The 24,423-nt window shown below is 38.8% G+C and overlaps 2 protein-coding genes and 1 long non-coding RNA gene across 6 annotated transcripts in view; all 3 read right to left on the bottom strand.

Moving 5' to 3' along the window:
• Positions 1-4,557, bottom strand: part of abat (4-aminobutyrate aminotransferase) — a 61,915-nt gene extending 57,358 nt beyond the window's left edge. The window contains exon 1 of one of the 2 annotated variants that reach the window (XR_006092256.1): positions 4,437-4,557. The gene's annotated coding sequence lies outside the window, so the exon portion shown is untranslated. The remainder of the gene's footprint in view (positions 1-4,436) is intronic. The other variant, XM_042392055.1, reaches the window with a different exon arrangement.
• Positions 4,558-7,712: 3,155 nt separating this feature from the next.
• LOC121884206 lies at positions 7,713-12,128 on the bottom strand. The gene is made up of 2 exons (XR_006092313.1): positions 8,133-12,128; positions 7,713-7,913 (listed from the first exon to the last, which is right to left on the bottom strand). It is a non-coding gene; the product is annotated as an uncharacterized LOC121884206 (long non-coding RNA).
• A 6,052-nt stretch (positions 12,129-18,180) lies between these two features.
• The window catches only part of mettl22 (methyltransferase 22, Kin17 lysine), a 48,603-nt gene continuing 42,360 nt past the window's right edge, over positions 18,181-24,423 (bottom strand). Inside the window, exons 11-12 of one of the 3 annotated variants that reach the window (XM_042392018.1) lie at positions 23,327-23,495; positions 18,181-18,916 (exon numbers count right to left, since the gene is read on the bottom strand). In XM_042392018.1, coding sequence (XP_042247952.1) covers positions 18,860-18,916; positions 23,327-23,495 — 226 coding nt within the window. In that variant the 3' untranslated portion in view covers positions 18,181-18,859. Of the gene's footprint in view, positions 18,920-23,326; positions 23,496-24,423 lie in introns of those variants that run through there. The other 2 variants (XM_042392017.1, XM_042392019.1) reach the window with 2 other exon arrangements.

The raw sequence follows: 24,423 nt of genomic DNA on the forward strand, positions 1-24,423 counted from the left end.
CACTAAGACTGCATGTTGCTATTTCTTGGAAGTAATCAAGTCTAGATTAGATAAGGGAGGGGTGGTAGGAGCAGTGTTTCTTGACCTGCATGAAGCATTTGGTAAAGTGAGTTATCCAATACTTCTATCAAAGTTGTCCAAATTCAAACTTTCAGCTGGTACACTGAAATGAATGAAGGTCTTATGTGTCTGGTCATTCACAATGTGTTCGTATCAATAATGAATTGTCACCAATAAAATTTTGCATAATGGGAGTACCACAAGGCTCTATTCTTGGGCCACTGTTGTTCATTTTATACATCAATAATCTCCCATCTGTTTGTGAGGAGGTGGATATTCAGATGTATGCCGATAACACAGTCATCTACACTCACAGGAAAGATGCTGAACAAGTGGCCACTAAGTTCTCATTAACACTTCATAAAGTTGCTAAATTGCTGAGTGACCTGTGTCTTACCTCGAATACAGAAAACAGTGATGATTTGTTTTGCTCATAAACAAAAACAAACTGTCTATCCACAGCTTAGTGTTAATAGACAAATAATCAAAAATGTTGATGAAGTTAAATATTTAGGTATGACTTTGGATTCCAACTTGACTTTTGAAAGCCATATTAAAAAGATGAGTAAAAAATTGAAATATAACATGCTTACATTTAGACACATTAGGAACTCATTAACAATAGAAGCATCAGAAACATTTTTGCATGCTATTATTTTTTCACATCTTCATTGTTGTGTATCTTGCTGGTCCCAGGCGAGTAAGACTGTGCTGAAACCAACTGAAATTCTTTTTAAACAAGTCTTAAAAGTTTTTGACAGGAAATCATGGGTAAACGTCCCTATTAAGCCCACATACCATATAAGCCCACTTGCAACGTCTGAGTCAAATTTTAAAAAAAACAATCATAATTTTTTGCTGTTTGTTTCTTCTAATGAATCTGCTTGTTACATGAATGACATTTTTTATTGTAAGTCAATCAGATTTGTCAATATTGAGTTATCGAAGCATATGTGTGACATGTGCCTGCTGATCCCAAAAGACGTTGCAAAAAAACTTTGGTGATTTTGATACCCTCAGAAAATAAAGTTTTTTGCATATTTCTACTCCTATTTTTGGTAAATACTCAACTGTTATCAAAATTTAAGAGATTAGTGATTTGAATAAGACATATGTTAGAATATTACTTGAATCAGAAATATTGTTTCTTTTGAAATCAAAATATGAGTTTTAGCATGCTAGCAAACAGACCACATGTTGCATCAATGCATAGTATGGTTCACTGCGATGACATAAAGCATGATAAGTCTGTATAGTTTACATTTTTGTATGCAGTTTAAATTATTATACTGTTAAATAGATAATAAATGTGTATGTTTATCTTTATTTATTTTTTCATTAACATTTTTATCTGGTGGGCTTAAAGGGGACATTACCTTAAATCACACTGTTTGGGGTGGATATAAATGAGTATAACTAATTATTTCTCTGCATGATCAATTAATACTCTTCATGTTACCTTAGCACACCATGTAAAGATTTATTTCATATAGTTTTTTTTTTTAACGTTAGGGTTAGGGTTAGAGTTAGGGTCTGTCTTTTAACCATAAATTTACTGACGTTCCCTTGAAGTCCACTTGCTCCCATTGGGCCCACTTGACTGTATTTCAATGGGGATTTTGTCCCTTTTGACTTTTGAACCATTTTCCTCCCTAATTTTAACCTCACCTCATGAATCAGCTCAATAAATCAGGTAATTAATACCCATATTTAAATATCACTGATATTAAATAGGTCAATTCATTTTGGACAGGCCCATATTCTATCCTAACATAAGCAATATTTTTCTAATCTTTACTTTTCAGATAAGTTTTAGTTTAAGATGAAATGATGAGCTTCAAGATGTTATGACTGATGTCTCCTCACAATGAACTGTGTGTTTTAATGTTACTCCACAATGAACTGAATGGTTTTTAAATGCCTTCTTACAATGTTTTCAAACTACTAGCCTAAATGTGAATAACATTTGAAAATCAGTTAAATTTATTGTTTAATTGTAAATCCTGAAATTGACTCATTTACCATCCTTAGAACATTAGTATTGAACCTACAAACTGTTAGTTGTAGGTTCAATACTGCCAACAGCACACCATAGGATAGAGATACAAGTATTTGAGAATAATTTCAACTATAGTTTTGATTTTGTTCGTAAATAGTTTTTTGGCAACATTCCACTGAAGACATGTTGTAAGTTTAGCTTTTTCTGCGTTGACAACACAGCAAAATGGCTGGTCACGCCCATTTCAAATGCCATTTACAGGCCATAGGATTGAAGTGGAGACAAAATGAAAATAGCTATTGAGAGCTAAGAGATTACAGATTTGAACAGAACAAGTTTGTATTCTTAAGATTTTTTAATATATATATTTATTTATCAACAAATCATGAAGTGGGCTTATTTGGAAGACCCATGGGCTTAAAGGGTACATTAGGTACCCATTAAGCCCATGCCAGATTCTTGACATATTTTGACAAATTAAACAATAAAAACATTAGAAACTGGTATAAATGAATTATTGACACTTCACATGAGAGATTAGACTTTCATTTTAATGAAAATGTTCTCACTTCAATTGGAGCATTATGTATTAAAAATGTCTGAAAAGCGGATTTGGTGGGCTTAATAGGGACGTTTACCCTAAATCACCATCATTGTAACATATTGTCCAAATACAGTCTCTCAAGTTTTGGAAATCTCATTCTGTTTTCAGTTCGATTGGTATTCAAAATAATTCACAGTGCTGCTCCTCCACCACTGAAGAGCTTTTTTCAGCTCAGCTCTGAGCAAATGAGCAGAACCTCTTGATCTGCTCTAAACTCAGACTCACACATCCCTCTGTGGCAGACTAGTTTTGCACAATCTGCTTTGTCATTTATGGCCATCAAACATTGGAATATGCTTCCAGCTGAGCTTAAAACTTGCACAGACTTTCGTTTTTTCCCCATGGTGCAATCTGGTAGTTGTTCTGTGTACCTGCCCAGGGACTGCAGATGGAAATTAGCTAATAGCTAAATCTGGCATAAATCATCTCTTCTCATTTTGAGATTAATGTTTTTTTAAGCATGGTCCTATAATGATAATAATAATAATAATAATAATAATAATAATAATAATGCCAGGTGTTAAGAGAGGTACTTAGAGCTGTCCACTTGTGATTGGATCACCCAAGACGCATGTTAATGCCAGATGTAAACAGGGCCATATAGAGGTGAAGATTGTTTTGTGATCTAGCTGTTCTGAGAGTCTGAGTAATGTGGGCGCTCTGACAGACAGACAAAACAAGTCATTTTGAGACATTATCTTGGGCTCTAGGAAATTGCTTTTCACAATTGTCTGATCTTTAAGTCATTATTAAAGTTATATAGTATTTTTTTTAAAATAATGACACATTAATCAACAATAAATAATGCAGCCTGAACACACCGAACGCAGAACACAGACAGAAATGGTAGTCATGTTACAGTATAGCAGTATAGCGGTATAGCCAATATGTGTCAATCTGGAAAGCAAATGTAATAAGAATTTCTGGAGTCAACATGCATCAACATTCTGCACTAATCACATCAGTGACATATTTTCATTCAAAAATTTTAATTCAAAACTTTGAATTTCACAAGGTGACATGTTTGCGCCTACGTAAATGATACATGTAATGAAAATTCCTATGCAATTACCCCGTGACACCAAAACAACAAAATAAAATAAAATATCCATGTCATTTACCATTTAAGTATAAACAGCTATTTTTAAATCACTGTGTTATTGCTCACCCCATGCTGAAGGTTGAGTTGTAACTGCAATGCAGAATGTAATCTAAAAAATAAAAAAAGTAAAAAATATTTGGATCTGTATAGACCAATGGCACGGACTACACGTGACCTCTGCTCCTCTGGTCTTGCAAGAAAGATAAGGAAGAGAACCGCCGTCTAGCTCACACATTTCAGGCATTAGAGAGAGTGTGTGCATTCATTGAGATTAAGATTGATTAAGGTATTTTTCAATTTGTTTATACGGGTGTTGTTTGGCTTTTAGCTACTTGTCTTCTGAAAAAAAAATCTGGTTCCGACTGGATCTGGCTGGCTCTCACACGAGATATTATGAATCAGTATAGGTTGGTAATTATGAGAACCAATCCATTATTATTACTAACAGGATGTATTAGGTAGATGCTTCGTCAACTGTTATCCCGACGGGGACGCTGTGGACATGACAGCATCCCAGTACTTGGACGGTTCAAAAGCACAAACACTCTCCGACAAGACTGACTCACTGTCGATGCGACAACACCGCGGTCTAGTCTAGGCACAACTCTCGGTGCAGACCCGGTTGTTCATGAGACATGTATTGTATGAGATTAAGTCTCGAGAACACTTACCGATGATCAAGCGATGGCGTGAGAATCTGCGTGTATATCCACTAACCGCAGACCGACACCTCGACGACGAGACCGTGGCTGGCTGGCTCCTATGCTCTGTCCTCTCTACAGGAGGAGGGGCTTTCTCGCTCACTTAAAAAAACACACATAAATCTTTATCAATGTGAATGCTGACAAACATTCAAATTTTTATTCCTGAAAGCTGTATTTATTAGTGTGAATGCCGACAAGTGTTCACACTTAATTTTTTTTCTTCAAAGCTTTATTAGGGCACCGAATGGTGCGAAGGCCCTATTGTATTTGAAGGAATTTTTTTGTCCGAAAGAATCACATTTTTGAGGGCCTAAACGTGCTTAAAAATTTATGAAATTTTGCACATGCATCAGAAGTGGTGAAAAATTTTACATTTTATGGGTCTTCGGCATCCGTGTGGCAAAATGGCTCAAGGGCGCCCCCTAGACAATTTCAAATTTAAAACCCCCACTTTTAAATTTGCAGTAGATGAAAGAAATTTGGTAGGCAGATGTGTGATGTCCAGACGCACAAAAAAGCCTCTTGGAGCCATACCCGAAGTCCAACAGGAAGTCAGCCATTTTAAATTTACTTTGCGATTTTTGCACACTTTTGCCAGTTGCAGTCATTGTATTTTAACAAACTCCTACTAGAGATTTAACCCGACCGACTTCAAATTTGGTCAGTGTCATCTAAAGATGTTTGTGATGAAAAGTTATCAGAATCTTGAGTTTTAATCAAATGCCCTTGACGTGGCGATGCAGCAAATTTCAATGTTTCGCCATGAAACGGAAGGAAGGAAGTTGTTGTCACTCGAAAGATCATCCAATCTGTCCCAAATTTCTTATGCCTCATAAGGGCCCTGACGTGAACCCATCTACGTGTCAATATTGACTCATAGTCATAGCACCACCTACTGGCAACAGGAAGTTACAGGTGGTGTACTTTTCGACCTCTGCCTACCATGAAAAACTTCATTTTTTTTAAATATGCGTTTTTCAAGGAGTTTTTCACATGCCTACTCAGGTGGACAGCATGCGTTTGAGTTTTCAACTTTAGGAATATGTATTTAACAAACCAATGAATAAAATTGTATATTATTTGAAAACAATAATTTTCAAAGCCGTTAAACTAATGTTTTAACATATTTTAACATATTCTTGCATGTTCAAAGCAATGCAAAACCATTGAACATTGTTCCTGACTCCTCAGCCTTTTCCCTCTGTCTTACTGAATTTATTTCTCTAAATCCAGACATTCTTTTGAGGTGCCGGGCATTCCCTCAGCATCCTCAGCTCCCTCAGCATCCTTAGCTCCCTCAGCATCCTTATCCCCCTCAGCATCCTCAGGATCCTCAACCCCCTCAGCCCCCTCAGCATCCTCAGCCCCCCCAGCATCCTCAGCATCCTCAGCTCCCTCAGTATCCCTAGCCCCCTAAAACTGCAAGTAACATTCTAATAACATAAATCAATTGATTTACAGCCAAAAAAGTTACTGCAGATGAAGTATTTTCAAGAACAACAAAGTCACAGTAATAGTATAATTGTAGTTGAAATATGGCCAGCGATGCATTATGTCCAACTTAGTGGACAGATGATTAATCGTCATTTTCTCCCAACATAAAATCAATACTTGGAAATTTTAACAATTGTATTACTCCTTAGTTGTTACTTGATGTTACAAAATTTTATTTACCTGCAAAGGTCTACTACCATAGAAGGATTGGCAAGATATTCCTGAGCTGCTGAGCGTTTCCAGCCAGCCAGCAAATTTGAGAAATTTGTGTTGCACTTACAAAGGCTGGCCAATGGATGGCAGTGTATGGGATGACACACTAGAGTCCACTGTGGTGGCTGATGTGCAACTATACCATCAAAACCCATGCATATCTAAGAAAACGGCTTTTGAATGGCTGTCCGCTTTAGTGACCACTGTGCATGAAAGGGTTAAGTAATTATGATTCGTTTCTAGTTTTGTTCACTCAGCAGCTGTTTAAGAGTTGATCAGGAATGACTCATGAAGAAAGTGGTCTGTATGATCGATTCACAGATATTCATGAACTAATCATTACCTGATGATTCATTAATATAGGATCTCTCAGTCTGTTCTCTAGTGACTCATCAGTATCTAATACATAGGAGGATTAGGGAAGTGCTTGTTAATGATTCATTAATTATCAGGTAATTTCTGATTCATTCCTCACTCATTTCTCAATCATTAACTAATGATTAGCTACTCTATGAAATGTGATTAGGAGTCACTCAAGAGCTGCCTGTTAACTAATAGTTTACTGGCATTAGTTCCTCATTCATTCTTCATTTGTTCCCTGGTAACTATTCAAAATGTTGTGTACCTTTTTGTAAAGTGTTACTGGAAAGCTGTTTGGGGAGTGAGTCTGGAGTGTTGTGGATATTTTGAGCGATGGTCAGCACCTCAGTGGAGGAAAGCGAACATGAGCCTTTGATGTCTTAAAGCTGAAAATGTTTATAGAAGCACTTGATCAAGGAGAACTGAAACAGTGAACACCAAAGTCATCTGCAACTCGGATGCTGTCTCTTTCTGTTCTGCCCCCTGAGGGTTTGACCCTTAGTCTTTAACCTAAGCAGTTCAGCCTACAATATGAAAAATTAGTCTAATTGGTTCACTAGTTTCTAAACAAGGAACTGCATTTTACCCGTGTCGTTCAGGTCACTGTCAGCACATTCTGGTTTGAATGTCTGATTGTGTCAATAGAATCTACACATTCACCTATCTGTGTTGTCTAGGAAAGCCTACTCCGACCTTGGTGACCATGGCAATGCTGATTTACCCTTTATCAAAGAGGCGTCTGCTTTCTCCAAAACATCACAGACAGCTGGAGTCTCAAGGAGAAGAGAGGATGTCTTCTTCCTGCATAAGCTTTACAGTGTGACCTCAAGGCCCAGGCTTGACCCAATGTAATCCAATTTGTAACCACTAAAGATGGAAAATTCCGTAACTTGGAGTATACCATGACACCTAAGAAGCATGCATTGCAGTGAAGCATTGCATTGAACCTGAGCATGGGCCATTGTAGTGGGAAGAGGTGAATTTACACTGGTGGATTCCCATAGCGATGCATGCTTTCCATAGTTGCCTTTTCCTTAGCAGTGTTTTTGCTCCTTATCTTTAGCCCAGAAGTAGTGGCAGGTTTTATGTATTACTGTTGTTTGTTTGTTTTTTTAACCTATTTAGTATAACATTGTGACCCTGGAAAAGTCAAGGAGGACGCAGGACACCAAAAAGTAGATTGCTTGGCTTTTTACTAGCACATTGTATGGATCACAGACATAATGAGAATCACATGCCATCACCTCCTATATATAGACTTCCTGCCAGGACTTCCTGTCAGGTAACCCACACCTGGAGCCTAGAGCTCCCTCTAGATAACACCAGAAGTCTCAGGATACTACATCCCTCCCTTCTCAGGTCTGCAGACAACACTCACTGCAAGAAAAAATAAGACAACTTAATCAACATTGTACATAAGATACATTTTACTTAACTTTATAAGTTGAACTCACTTCAATTTAACTCTTAAATTGTAACTTACATTTTGGGTTTGTTTTAAACTTTAAGGACTTAAAATGCAAGACACCTAAATTTGTATCTAACTACTTATAGAATAATTAGAATAATTTTTAGCAACTAAATTGAATCACTCACCCCCCAACATAGGTGGGTCACTCAGAGTCTTCCACATGGGTTGGAGAGTCAGGGGCCTGGACCTCAGGGGACTGCACTTGTTCTGGCATCACAGGAGATGGAATGTTCACAGCCTGAGGTGTACTGGGATCTATATCAGGAACACCACTTAGCTCTCGCATCCTGATTTGGTCAATATGTCTCCTCACAACCTGTCCATTTCTGATGAGGACTGTACATGATAGGGGACCTGTGCAGCTCTCAATTGTTCCAGGAATCCATTTGGAACCATATCCATAGTTTTTTGTAAATACTGGATTTCCAGGTGAAAAACTTCTGAGCTTGGTGTGTGTGTCATGATTAACTTTTTGTTTCCACTGTTTCTTTTCCACCTTAGACTTCACGTCTGGGAGTAACAGATCAAAGGCAGACCTGGTTCTCCGTGACATCAGCATTTCAGCCGGGGACAAGCCTGTAGTAGAGTGTGGAGTGATTCTGTAACTAAAAAGGAATCTGGACACTGGTTCTCATTTCCTCCTTGCATCCTCTTCATCCCATCCTTAAAGGTCCGAACTGCTCTTTCAGCCAATCCGTTTGATGAAGGATGGAAGGGGGCTGAAGTGACATGCTTTATTTACATGAAATCAGCAAACTCAGCACTTGTAAAACAGGTAGCATTATCACTCACCAACATCTGTGGCAATCCATGGACACTGACACTTTGTCTGAGCTTTTCAATGGTTCCATGAGAGGTTGCTGTAGTCACCGGATATACATCCATCCATTTAGAATGAGAATCAACCATCACTAGAAACAGCTTGCCCAAAAATGGATCTGCATAATCTACATGGAGTTGAGTCCAGGGCTTCTCTGGCCATTCCCAGGGATGTAGTGGTGCTGTAGAGGGAGACATGCTATTCTGTTGACATGCATCACACTGGTTTACTTCCCTCTCTACATCTTGATCCATCTGTGGCCACCAGACATATGACCGGACCAGTCCTTTCATCCTAGACATCCCTGGGTGGGACTGATGCAGCAACTTTAACAGCATTCTCTGTCCTTTCTGAGGAACAATGACACGAGCTCCCCACAGAACACATCCATCTCTCACACTGAGATCCAAGCGTCGGGTGAAGTAAGGCATGATTTCAGGCTTCACTGTAGAAGGTCATCCTTTTAGCACATACTCATGCACATGTGACAATGTCACCTCTTTAGCTGTCCAATGTCTTACTTGTTCTGTGGTCACTGGTGCGTCATCCATTTCATCCAGCATCAGCACCAGAGCCTCCTCTTCCTCAGCAGGAAATGTTTCTGGCAGGGGAAGCCTACTGAGGGCATCTGCATTTATATGCTGCCTTCCAGGCCTGTATACAATCTGATACTCATAAGCTCTGAGCCATACAGACCAACGCTGAACACGTGGAGACACCATCTGAGGAACAGGTTTAGTTTCATTGAACAGGGAGATCAGGGGCTTGTGGTCAGTTACAATTGTAAGGTTTCAACCATAGAGAAATTTGTGGAACCTTTTAATTCCAAAGATCACAGCCAAATCTTCTTTATCCAGCTGTGAGTATTTCTTCTCCGCTGGTGCCAAGGTGCAAGATACAAAACCAATGGGTTTTTCTGTTCCATCTTCCATTCTGTGGGACAACACTATCCCCACAGCGTATGGTGAGGCATCGCAGGCTAATAGCAAAGCCCTCTCTCAAGAATAATGCACCAAAACATTAGCTGACTTCAATAAGTCTTTGGACCTCCTGAATGATTCCTCTTGACGTTCCCCCCAGCTCTAAACCACATCTTTTCTCAGCAGATGATGTAAAGGGGCCAGCAATGTGGAGAGATTGGGAAGGAAGTGGTTATAATAATTCAACAAGCCCAGGTAGGCCTTGAGCTCTATCACTGAAGTTGGGGTGGGAGCATCAACAACAGCTTTTACCTTGGCTTCCACAGTTAGATTAGTATTGTGTGTTGCTTATACCCTTTGTTAAATAAATGCTTTTGGATATACCTGTTGTCTGTTTTAATGTTGCACAAGAATGAGATTTGCCAACCCCTGCTCTGTAAAGAACACCAAATCCTTCAACCATAACTACTGATATGGTGATTTTGTTTATAGTTATTAAATTAATTATTTATCAAAGTCCCAAATTCATAGATTAGTAGACTCTGAGACTCTATTTACAGTCAATTTATAATCTCCACACAATCTACAGTTACCATCCGGTTGGAGCAAAGGAACCACAGGAGCTGCCCGTTCAGAATACTTGACTGGAGTAATGATGTTCTCTTTTAACAATCTGTCAATCTCAGCATCAACTTTAGGCTTCATAGCACAGGGAACAGATCTGGGTCTATAAGAGCGAGGAGCAGCAGCATCAGGTACATGAATAGTAGCTTTAAAACATTTTAAAGTTCCCAGCTCCTCTTTAAATACTCCTTCATGATTTTGTAGCACTTGCTTCAGGGTCAGGGGCTGTGAGTGGTTTGCAGTGTGCACTTGCTCCAGGTTCAGGGACTGTGGGTGGTGTGCCAGGTGCTTCATTTCAGCCCAGTCCAGTTTAACATGTTTCAGCCACCATCTTCCCAATAAGTTTGGACCTGTGCCTTTAACTACTATGATGAGCATTATCTTTTCTTGATGTTTGTAGTTCACTTTCACATATGTTTTCCCCAGCACCTTTATCTTTTGCTTTGTATATGTTTTCAACTTCAGGCAAGTTTTCTTCAATGGAGGGGCATTTTTCACTTTTTCTTCGAATGTTTTCATATTCATTATGGTGAGTCCACGTCCTGTACCCACTTCAAATGTCATTGGTTCACCATTTAGAGTCATGCATACCTTGTAGGGTGGTACCGCTTCCTCTTCATCTTCATCTTTGCCCAAGACACTGTATAATGGGAATGGCTGTTCCTCTTCATCACTCCCTTCTGTCACTCTGGGAGAACAATAATGCACTTTTCTCTCCTGTGTGAAGCGTCTTCCACTGTCTTTGGGTCTTCTGTCAGTTCTCCTTTCAGCATTTAACTTTTTCTTATTGCGACACACTCAAGCTATGTGTCCAGTCATTCCACATGCATGACATTTTTCCTTTTTGAACCGACAGCCCTCAGGTGCATGTTTACCCTTGCAGTGATAACAATCTTTATCTTTTTCTGCTCTCCTCTGGCTCTCTCTCTTCTGCCCCATGCTCTCTGATCCACCAGCCTTCACTGCATTAAAGGACATGGCTCCTGCTTTTGCCTGCAAATCCTGCACATTTTTATTGGCAGACTCCATTGCTTGTGCTAGAGACAGGGCACTTTCAAATGTGAGATTGGTCTCTGACAATAATCTTCTCTGGATACCAGTCTGTCCCGTAACATTTGAAAGTGATGCTCCATAATTACAATCTTGTGCCAGTTTCCTCAACTCAGCCACATATTCAGCCACAGATTCAGTGGGTCTTCTCATGCGTGAATTAAATTTAAATCTCTGGACAATTTCACTTGGTTTGGGGTTAAAGTGGTTCTTTAATAAAGTTACCAATTGTGCAAAAGTCTTCTCTCCAGGTTTTGCAGGACTTAGGAGGTTTCTAATCAAACTGTAAGTTTGTGCTCCCACCACACTGAGCAAAATGGACTTCTTTATATCTTCTTCAGTGATAACATTTGCAGTAAAGAAGTGCTCCATTATTTCACAGTATTCCTCCCAAGCTTGCACTTTTGAATCAAATGGTGGCAGGGATCCTATTGTTGCCATCTCACCTGCATGTGTCTTCCTCCCTTTGCCCAAGGCCTTTGTTCACCTGGAGTCCAATCATCCAATCAAGCAATCAATCCCTTCTACAGTGGCCAGAGAGCAGAGCAAAAAACACAAAAACACTTCTCCAGATTATCCTCGTTGCCAATATAACATTGCGACCCCGGAAAAGTCAAGGAGGACACAGGACACCAAAAAGTAGATTGCTTGGCTTTTTACTAACACATTGTATGGATCACAGACATAATGAAAATCACATGGCATCACTTCCTATATATAGACTTCCTGCCAGGACTTCCTGTCAGGTAACCCACACCTGGAGCCTAGAGCTCCCTCTAGATAACACCAGAAGTCTCAGGATACTACATTTAGACTCACTGTTATCATTTTTATGTGATTTCAAACAAATTAAGGTGTAGATATATTTTCACATTTCAGATCTGGTCTTACATTATTTAGCTTTTTGATATATTTGCAAATTTCTTAATAAATCATACATATTTAAGCTTGAATCCTTGTTTCTGTCATCTCTTACAAACTTATCCGAGAAGTTGAAATGCTCATTATTAGAGGTGATGAAACAGGGCAGCTTTTAGGGAAGCCCAGGTTAAGGACATTGTTTGGTACCTTTGGTACCTTACTTGCCAGTCCCTCAGATCACAAGTAGTTTTAGTTCATGATATGACAGCAAGCAGCAGTGAATGATGCAAGCAGAGCATTGTTTTGTGTCTATTTCTAAGACAGTCTGCCTACAGGCCACCTCTGTGGGGACACTTCCGGCAGATGTTCCGCTCTCAGGGTAGCTCCATTGTCACAAAAGGAAAACACCAGATAAAACAAAATGCACAAGATGATATCTCCACTGTTGGGACTACATGTGGACCACAGTTTACCACATGTTTCAAGACTCCAAGAAACCTGAGCCCTGGGGGTTCGCACCCAAAGTGTGAGGCTCCACCCATGGATTCAGTTTATCAAAACTAGAGATTCCCCTCTTATCTTTCTCTTTTCTCCCCCAGCTGTGGCTGGAGCAGCTCCTTGCTTTTCTCCTCCTGTGGCCTGCTCACAGCAGACACACACAAAACTCTTTCTTTACAGCAGAAGATGCGAGAGGCTGCCTAAGACTCAGAAACTAAGTTTTCTAGTGCCAGCAGCTAGCACACAAGTCTGCTGGCTGGTTTAACAAGTACAGGAGCCACAAAACAGAGTTAACTTGCCACTAACTCTACACAAAGGACTGGACCTGGGCCCTCTGACCCGCACGACTGGAGCACCAGACCTACACAGCAAATCTTGCATCCTTTCAGCTTTGGAGCCAAACAATTCTCAGCCTGTCTTTTCTACGGATTCACCAGCTAAGAAGCAGCGCACCACAAAGCATCTCTTTCTTCATGGACTGGTAACAACTGGGCATAGCCTAGCAACATAGTGAAGCATAGCACGGCTAAGCAAGAATGTTTAACTTAATAAATGTACTGTACATGTGTGGATTTGATTAAGGTTATTCATTGAACTATCGTTGTGATGTCCTTTTTGCTCATAGTCAGGTTATTGCATAGCCACACCGCTAGGTTAATGATAGCATGCTTAACACATATTACACCCAGTAAATAGGCCTTGCATGCAACTAACCTCTTCCTAATCTGGCACCTTGATCCTACATCAATTGGTCTTGAATAGAGAACCAGACCGTTAAGAGGTTCAAAACCTAGTTTTGCAAACTTTGGTTCAAGCAGCACATGTGGTTCAAGACACCACATGGTCTGGCCTTTTATTTTGGTTGTTCCCTTTGTAAGCCAAATTGTCGGCATGTCATGTGCTCAGTCAACAGGTGACTGCAGCCATCTTGCCATCCATTATTGCTGATAGCCAAACTTGTAGCTATGGCCCAACACCACTGTCATGAAAACCCAAAGAACCAGTCCACAGAACTATCCATTGTTATGGCTAATACATGTGACTGTTTAATGTGATTTTGTCAATAATGAATTCTGAATTGTAGCGCTATAGCAATAGCGATCTGTCAACATATGTAAAGTGACTGCCAATATAACGATACATATTGATTCAATAATTAAATCAACCTAGCAGTATTATTTAAATATTGAATGTATTTGTTTATTCTATCAATGTAGCACATAGTGATTAACTCTGTCAATGTAGCAATATTTATTTATTAATTCATAAACAAATAAAGCCTATAGCTCATTGACTCAACAAACAATGCTTATTGCTTGAAGCCTACTCTCTTCAGCTCTCACAGACACCAACATACAACATATGCACTGATGTCCATTTATTCACAATGTCTGAGTCATAATTTCTCTTTGCAGACAGACAGACTAATTGTTAGTATGATTTTTATCTGACCCTATATACTTTATTGATTTTGGGTGTTGGACATGTGACATAAACATTCCAGAGTCTGCATGTCACCATAGGTAATATGGTATAGCCTTTCGGGGGGGGGGGCCTTAGAGATACAAACAATGGGTCCCTGGTCAAGTTTGGAACTGTTCCAGATGTGGTATGTTGTGACACATAATATGTTGTGAGGTAGCTGTCACTCACTTGATGGATGGCTCCCAACTGAAGTAGTGCCCATGGAAAACATGTTATTCATATGATAAAATACAGATGTGTAACCCCATATAAGCTATGCATTGACAGTGGTACGTACATGGAATGGACCCAATGGCCATCGTCTAATAAACGTCTTCAAAATAAGAACTTCGCCAGCTCTTCCTTTGAACGATATCATCACACATCCTTCCTTTCACTAATTAACTGTGATCAGGTGAATTTAATATGAAAAGCTGACAATTGATATTTTATCACATTGTTTTTGGTTGTATTTACAATCTTTAAATACTTTAGCCTATATATAGAATATATATATAGAAATCTACCAAAAAGAGCTTTATATTAATATATCATATTGAAAAATTTCTTTGTGTATGTGAAATTGACTGATTCAGTATCAGAATCAGAAATACTTTATTGATCCCTGAGTGGAAATTGGGTCATGTTACAGTTGCTCACATTGTAGAAGAGAAATATATATAAACATAAAGAAATTATGAGAAAAAAAGTATGTGCATCATACTACAATATATAACAGTGTAAACAATAAGGCTGATAAATAGGACCTATATATGTTAAAAAGCAGAATAGTATAAATAATAAGAAAATTAGTTGAAATATACTGTATAAATGCAGTATTAATGCAGTAGCCTGTAATGAGCTAACGTTAGCCTCTGCTGGTGTGATAGAAAGTTTGTTTAGATAATTCGGTATGAACAGCACAATTAGTACGGAGCAAAACTTTCAGACTCTTTGATGTTTTGGGTAATGCAAATTTGCCCTTCACTGTTTTGTAGAGAAAGCTTCAAATATTGACCAGAACGGGTCTCGTTCAAACTGAACATTTTATTTGCCAATATGCTGCAGTTTTACAGAAAAGAAAGTGAACAACGGACATTGCTGACCCCTTGTGCACAAATATCAGGGCACAGGGCAGGTTACTTCCTTGAAATTTCAAAATAAAAGCATCTCTGTATGTAGCTTGAAACAATGTATTTTCAGTATCTATCTTGTCCATTGTAATACTGAATAAATACCATTACCAGGTTTCCCAAAAATTCCATTTTCTTTAATAATGTAACTGTAAACACTACGTTTTTTTTAACATTTCTTTGACATAGCTGCTATTTAAACAACTAAAATAAACATGAAATGTCTTATTTAATTACTTTAAACCAAACAAGTCACAACAGTCACCTTTGTTACTGCTACATATGGCTCCTAAAAACAATCGCATGCATGTTGTGTGTCTTCTACGGTTTAAAATGTGGGCCAAAAAAACCCTGTGGTGACAGTGGAAGTGCCCTGAGCCTGCTCTCAAGCCTGCACCACAAACGTCCCCACAGAGGAGGCCTGCAGCCAGACCTCTTTCTCTATTTCAGGGACATTTTGCAGGTGAGTCTGGTCATTTCAATTGTTGTGGGGTAAGCTTAGCTGATTAGTACAGCTGTGGATGTCTAACATTTTGCAGGTGAACCACACCTCTGAAGTGCTGCTGATGGTTAAAAAAAAATCAGTATTTTGTTGATGCTGAGGTTAATGAGTGTCTGTCTAAATCCTGTGCAGACCATACTGCTTCAACAGATTCACAATGCCACCCTCTATGGATTTTCTAGGAAATATTACACTTTACAGACACAACACTGAACAGAATATTATAGGAAACAAGCACGTCATAGATTTTTAATGCAGAAGTATTCCACTGAAAAACATTAATATATAAATATTAATTGATTTACTCATTTTAATGCACTCATTTTAAATTGTACACTGTAAGTTGTATAATGAAGGAAATTTTGAATTAAAATGGTCAGAAGATGGAAACAGCCCTGTGCCACCATATGATTTGATAAATGTTGCTTTCAGACAGTGGACTTAGTAAAATGGTTATACAGTAAAGATGTAAGTTCAAAGCACATATTGCATCAGTGCCTTCAAATCTGTGTAGCTGTTGGCTAAATGAATGAGGTTATTTGTGCCCTATTTACACAGAAAATTGAAAAGTTACATTTCTGGTGTTAATTTTGTAAATTAAATAGGTGTGCCCCGGCTATCTCCCTGGCCAGTGCTGCTTGAGATGTCAAGCAACCCCTTAGCAGGGGGTTTCAGCTACCATACCGTACCGGTAGCTAGCAAGACGAACAGCCAAGTTGCACATAAAAGAGTTTGTGTGATTTATGATATTTGTTGAGCTCTATTTGAAACGTTGTATTTAAAATTACCTACCACTTCAGAAAAAAGCAACTTTGTTTGGGCTCGCTCACCACAAATGTGAGTTTATGGACATCTGCATACCTGCACCTACTACAAGGAAGTGATGAGAACAGAAAAAGGATGAGTCTTTAATGTGGGGGCGGGGCCATGGGGTGACATCACTTTCTGATTTGTTGAGAGTATCTCGTTGGCATCAGCTGGAAGGAACATCAGGCTGCCGCACACGAAATATGATTTCACTTGGCATTATTATGTATGAAAATGCCAGATTTATTTATTTATTAATCGAAAGTGCCGGGAATGCCGGCTCATTTTAACCCCTGATGGTGACACCAGGAGTGTTAATTGGTAATCTCCACCCCTCACCATGGAACAAAGCAGCACAGCCAGACAGACACGCTTCTCTTTGGATGTCCATTTTGTTTTGCCTTAGTTTTGTAAGTAAAAAAGGCATTTTTTGAGTATTAATATATTATGATGCAGATATTCATCTTTACTGTATGTTGCATGGTGTGATTTCACATCATTACCTGCTGTATCTGTTAGCTAAACAGTCAATTTCTGATTTCAGTGTCATGTAAAACTAAGTATTTTGAACTCTAGATTTGGTATTTTAACAGCACAGCATCAGTGGCATGAAAACCACACAGACTTTTTCTGTGTTCATTATTCTAGGTTTCTTCAAAACTACAGTATAGGCATAAGTGTTTTGTTTCCCCCTCGCAACTCCTGTGGTAATTTGTTGTGAGAAAGATGTGATATTTGCTCATGTAGACTATTTTCACATTGTATTAATTCTAATTGCCTATAAATTTAACATTTATAGGCAATTATAAATGTTAACATTTGAAGTTAACAGATTGGCTACATGATTTTTATGTTAATATGAAACATGTCAACTTGTACTGCACATACTTGAAAATGTACTATACTTAACATAAATATAGAATTTGAATATCTGTGTGCCATGACAAATATTGCAACATGTTTTGTAAATATTAATGTGGCACATCCATCCATCCATCCACCCAATTTCCCCCACTTATGCAGGACCGGGTCATAGTGGCAGCAGACTGAGTAGGGAAACCCAGACATTCTTCTCCCCATCAAAGTCCCCCAGCTCCTGCTAGGGGATTCTGAGGCATTCCCAGGCCATAAAGAGATATGTAGTCCCTCTAGCGTGTTCTGGGTCTGCCCTAGGGTCTCCTACCAGTTGGACGTGACTGGAACACCTCCAAAGGGAGGCGTCCAGAAGGCATCCTAACCAGATATCCAAACCAAACCATATAATGGGAATATGGTGTTTGTTTTTTTTGTTTTTTTAAAGGGTTGTAGAGCAAAGAACAATTTTCTTTCTTTTAGCATAGTTTAGTGTATGTTCATTGTTTATTGTATTAGATATGATTTTGAGACAACTACATATAACATTTACACTTTACAGTGTTAATATGGAGGCAACACCAGTATACTGTATTCCCCTTAAAAATATTATGCTTTATTACATTCAGAAAGAGTACAATGTTGGTTTAAATGCTTTATTTCCACAAGATGTCTAGCCATAGGTCTTTTCATATCACCGTTGCGTATTACACTGCTGTGTTTACAAATACAAGTTTTTAAGGCTCTGTTCGTCTTTCCCACATAAGCCAATCCGCAGGGGCACTTCAGCATATAACTACATTTTTGCAGAACAAGTGGTCTTGCCATTAATCTTAATTGTTCTCCATTAATAGGATGGTTAAAATGAGTGGTATTTGTTGTGAAACTGCATTGCCGACAAGCATTACATTGTACTGCAACACACATAAAACACAGTTTTGTATGTATATGCTAAGTTCCAGTTTGCTTCTTAGCATATGCACAATTGACAAACTTGTTGCGTGGACAGTGCTGGCGGACATGGGCAGATGATGAAATTTATGTTACCGACCCAGGCAGTCGCTATGAATTGGCCTTAGTAGGGATAGATATACACCCCCAGCAGATGCAGACATATCGGTGTAAACCATCTAGAGGCAAGGAAAGTAATTGCTTCTGCATTATTAACACTTACAATCAGGCAATGAGTTTTATACTTGGAAGAGCAGTGTGCCTGGATGTGTCTTCTGTTCCAGGACTGATTTGTTTCTTTGGGGAGGATAACTGTCCAAGATGGTGGATACTAGATGAAGATGGGAGTCCAGGCCAAGATGAAAACATCTCAGAACTCAGACTGGGCTTGGTCAGATGAGAGTAGAGTAGTAGACACCTTCCACAGCTCCTTGAGAAATGACGTACAGTATATTAATAAAAAACCTTACTGATACCCTAGTGGGCAAATTAATCCTCTGACAATTCCTAATAATTAACATAGACAAGTGCAGTCAGAATAATATTGAACTCATAATATTGAGAAAATGTTAAACATCACCAACAGCACCAAGTAACATCCCAACTACTGGCGGCAGGTTTTTATGTTTCCTTTGTAAACTCGGGACCTCTAAATATATTAAACTTCTGAGTTTTTTGAGGATTAGGTGCACCTTTCAGGCCACAAGATTGCATTGCTCACTTACCAGAATGCGTAGACATTTAAATCAATATACAAAACAATTATTAACACTTATTATTAACAGGCACTAAACATAGTCTAACTATCAACCAAACTGTGGCAGTGAGTCTCATTAAACTCTACTGGCAACCAGGAATGAATATGTATGAATCTGGTGAGCCCCGAAGCTTTGAAGCTGTCTCCTCTGTACTCTTCAACATACGGGCAGCAGTTCAGTATGTACGGGAAGTTGCATACATACAGCTTTGGTAAGCCCAGAAGGGAGAACATGTCAGTCAGTCACCACCCAGACAACTTAAAGGAAAATTTCAATCTGATGTATTTCCCATAAATGTGGCCAATTATAGCTCTATGTGTCATGCTAATTTTGCTCTTGCCAGCTCTGTTATAGAGATTTGGGGGATTACAAAAAGACGTCTATTGCACAAAACGACAAACATCGGGGCAAGCTTATTTCCAAATAAACATGATTTTTACGTTTATTACAAATTAATAGTTTGTTTCTGAGTCTGAATGAAACTAAACACAGAAACTAGCCGCCCTTAGCAGCCATTGTGGCTAAATGCATAGGGATCTATATCCAGGGCAGTTTGCTGGCTAACTGAACCACCCACATATTCATTTGTGCACGAAGGTTTATTACATGACTGACTTTCACCATGTTGGACTGTAAGGTAATTAAAAAAAACTAAGTGCAATAACCGATTATCCTGTGGATTATTACGAGGACAATCGTGAGTCATTTCACTTTGGCCAAACATATTTAGCTGAACCAGTGTACACGGAAAGGATAATCAACTGAAATAGAAAAAAACAAAGAATGGAGGCAGAAAGGCAACAGGACTGTCAGAAAAGACAACATACAGTAATGTTACTTTAGAGAAACTGCTGGTGTTCCTGCAGTCACTGCTCTCCTCCCCTGCCGAGTGAAGAGGAAAACTTTGAAAATGAACTATTTTATTTCATTTACTAGGTTACTCAGCAGCTTGCCCCTATGTTCATTATTTGTATGATAGACGTCTTTTTTGTGGGCATCCCTGAATCTCTATAACGGATCTGGAGAGAGCAATATTAGCATGACACATGAGCAACAATGGCCACATCTGTGGGATTTACATCAGGTTGAAATAAACTGTAATTTTCCTTTAAAGCAAGAAACACTTTGTCACACAGTATTCAAGTGGATTTGTGCCACTTTTAATGTTTCTTTTTTGATCACTGTCATTTAGTTTGGTAACAATTTTGGCAACATTTTAGACACTTGCTTTGCAGACATTCAACAGAAATTCCACTCACTTTTTTCAGAGATTCAGATCTGTTCTTTCAACATGCATTCTGGGACAGTTGGGGAACACAAAGATTGTCAACCAATCACATTGCCTCTAGTAGAATGTATACCAATCAGCTAATAGTGATCCATCTAAACGCTTTTACCTTGGTCACAGTGGACATTAATCAATACAACGTGGGTAGGGAATGATGCTTTGAAATTGCTGCCAGGAGCCAAAGCTGCTGCTGCTGTAGTCTGGTTTGAGACTCTTTTAAGTGAGTTGAACTTTTATGTATTTGTTGTATACATCATTGAAAATTTAAAAAGATGTGTGCATGACTTTTCCAACCAAAAATCGTAGCTAGTTAACTGTTCATCTGTAACAGATTAATTATTAATCTGTTGTGCTATAACGATGGCTAGATTTAAAAATGCTACTGTCAGTGGCATCATTCTGTGTACATAACAGGCCCATACAGTGCGATGGCAAGACGCTATTCAGCAAGTATTAAGCTAAGCTACTGTATGGGATAGGGATCTGGGATGATTAATACATAAAATGTTAGGAAATAAGCTCATGTTTGTATAAAGGGAAAATAGCCACTAATAACCACTCGTCCACCCTCTAATAATTCTAAAAGGAATGTAACTGTTGTCTGGAGGTATAATAATCTCATAAATGTAAATATAGGCACTAAATGGCATGAAGAACACAGAGAAGGCTTGGATCAGCCGCTACTCTGCTCTCTACTCAAGATCATCAATCATTTTGATGCTGCCTGTGGAAGTGTGCCATGCTTGAAACACGTTGCAATCCAGAGTAGCAAGACACAACCATAAACACCAGCAGACCGTAAGTCTCTCTCTCCCTCCTGTGTGAGTCCAACTTCAGCTCATCCCTCCATGTGCGGTGATTGCCAATGCTATTTCAACAACTTGTGACACCCGCATTAAAAGCCTGCCTTAATGCTGAACATTCTATTTGCAGCCTACCAAGAGCTCCAATGGACCACCAAGCCTCATGCCGCCAGCATGACCGACCCCTGCCTCAGCTTCAGGAGGCTGCCTACAGACCACACAGTCACCCTGCTGTCACCCTGAGCTGCACAGTGCCTTAGGAACTATGCAAGTTCTTGTACCAGAATTAATTTTCACCTCTTCAGCTAGTAGCATCCCTAAACTGCCATAGATATTTTAATCATTACATATTTGGTTAGTTTAAAGTATCGCATATACTCTCATAATCTAAGTTGGTTCATTCACTGATCACTCTCTTGCTCTCCAACCTTTGATTATTAATAAACAGTCTTTGAGTGTCTTGACTAAACAAACCAACATAAATATGACGCTCACTTTGTTAATATTTCTATTTGACTATTCATCACCATTTATTTTATCTCTGTGTTCATTATGTGTAAATATTGTAAATAAATTATCATATAACAGAGAAGTTGTCTTGACTCTTTGTGTGTACATCTTTTAATATTGGTGTTCCTTAAGTTCCCTAGAGCTAGAACTAGAGGAGTTTGGAAATATTTTCACATATTTCAAACCCACGTTCACTGTGAATATTATGTCCACTCGACATTTTGTTGCAGACAAACCATGGAATACTATACTTTATTCAAAGAAGGCCACAAAGAAACTCTTGTGTGGGACAGGCTTTGGCAAGAGCTCACTCACTCACAACCTCTACCGCTGCCATGCAGTAGAATGAACACAATATTAACAAATAGTAATACACTCAATTACAGTAACACACTAAATCTCAGCAACAGGCTGTCAGGATAAATAAGTTTTGCTTTTCTCATGTAACCAAAGCAGGTAACACACAAAGTTCTTGCACTCCAAAAAATCTTGTGGGCAGGTGCTTTGGATCATAAACTGTGACTGTGAAAGGACTATAGAGTAATAATAAACATGTTTTTTATTACAGGATATTTATCCATCCCATCAAAATATGGGTATGGGAACATTCTTTTTGAAAAATATATATTTATGCACCTTTTTATTATCTGTAAACAGACTATGTATTTTTTCCAAATGGTACTAGGTTTGCTTACACCTTAATTTCAATGGATGCTGGGAGGGGCTATTGACAGCTTCTGATTGGTAATTTTTCCCAGGCTATGTTTTAAATTTATATATGGCACCAGCGCCCTTTTATCTGTATGAACAGTTCCTGATGAAGGTCTGTGGACCAAAACATTGTTAATAAAGTGAGTACAAGTGATATTTTAAAAGCATGTGGTTTTTAGTTCCTCAATACTGATGACTATTCCAGAGCAGAAGTGAGGTCTGCCTATCTCTCCCTCTCCTTCCCCTTAGCATGCCGTACAGTACATACATACATACATACAATATATAGCCCTGTGTATTTTTCATAGCTTTGGAATGCAGAAGCATATAACCATGCTAAACCATGATCGTAGGGTAGTATCTGTACTACATGGTACTTTGAAAGCATACATAATGGTGTCTTAACATGTGAAGTTTCCCCCTGAAAAAAGAATAATGTTAAATAAAGTTTCCATGGTTTTTAATAGTTTTAGAAACATGATTGTAAGGCTGCATGTTGTGGTGCTGAAATAAACCATGTTATGATCCATGCACTGCAATGCAAAACTCACCCTCAGCATAGATAGGGAACAAACGAGATTGTGAAAATGGGGAGAGAGAGAGAGAGAGAGAGAGAGAAAGAGAGAGTGAGAGAGCAAGAGAGCTGGATTCAGGTTTTAGAATTAAATGAGGTTAGGCTTCAAAATTAGAATACAAGTTAAGGTTAATATAAAGTTAACCAATAAATATTGTCTCCATTAGAATATAATGATGAATGTTTCCCTTACCAGTTGCTCTATGCGTTCATATGGAAGAAACTGTGGGAAGTTAGAAGGGAGCTGCTCTACTTTGAAGCTGCACTGTCCATCCACCACGTCCTGGAGTTGGGCCAGACAATGGCTGAAATGGTCATAAGCCTTGCAGGAAACATCCAGGTGCCGCAGGGTGAAATTCATCCTTGTAAGATATTCAGAGACAGCAGGAAACCTGATTACTGCTTCATCATTGGTTTACTTTTCATTGTATGTCTTCAAGCACAGAAGGTGAGGAACCCTATCGTTTTTGTTTTTGTTTGTGTTTGAGTTTTGAGTTATGTTTCTGTCTGTAAAAATGGTTGTGCTGACATTGTAGAAGTTGAAAATAGGAATATGGCTGCATAAACTTGATCTCCAGACAGCCAGTTAAAGCTAACTCCCCACAATTCATAAATAATCTAACAGAAACATGTTTAAAAAACAGTTAAAACCATTAAGTACAACTTAGCAAATTTTAGACATATTAGAAACTGTCTCTCTTTGGACGCAGCCAAGATCTTTATGCATGCTATGATTCGTTCCCATATATCACCTAAAAAAAAGAATCATTGTGCTTTTTGTTACTTCTAATTGAGCCCAATATACCTACATAGGGAGCAGGTCCTCTTCCACGAAGCCCGCCATATTGCACTGCCATATTTCTACAGTAACCCAGAACAGACAAACCAAACACTGGCTCTAGAGAGGGCTTTTCGCATTCTTCACCATAGGTTCTCCTACATACATGGAAGGGGAGGGTGAAGGGGAGGTGTATTCAGTTGGTTGCAATCTGTAACCTCACCAATAGATGCCACTTAATTCTACACATGGCACCTTTAAAGCTAATTTTCATCTGCAGTCCCTTACAAATAAAACATATAACAGTATACCAACAAATAGTACAAAGCAAAAAACACACAGGACACATACAAAATACAAAGCTACATGTTGGGAGCAGGCTGGAGAAACAGCCATATAACGTCTTGAGTCCTTATACAAACAAACTCTAAAAACTCCTCACAACCAAGCTCTCACTACCACCAGACGTCACACGTCTCACGTTTACAAATCCCATGGAGCACTAGCCCAGA

The sequence above is a fragment of the Thunnus maccoyii genome, chromosome 18, assembly GCF_910596095.1.
Source record: "Thunnus maccoyii chromosome 18, fThuMac1.1, whole genome shotgun sequence".
Classification (NCBI taxonomy): domain Eukaryota; kingdom Metazoa; phylum Chordata; class Actinopteri; order Scombriformes; family Scombridae; genus Thunnus; species Thunnus maccoyii.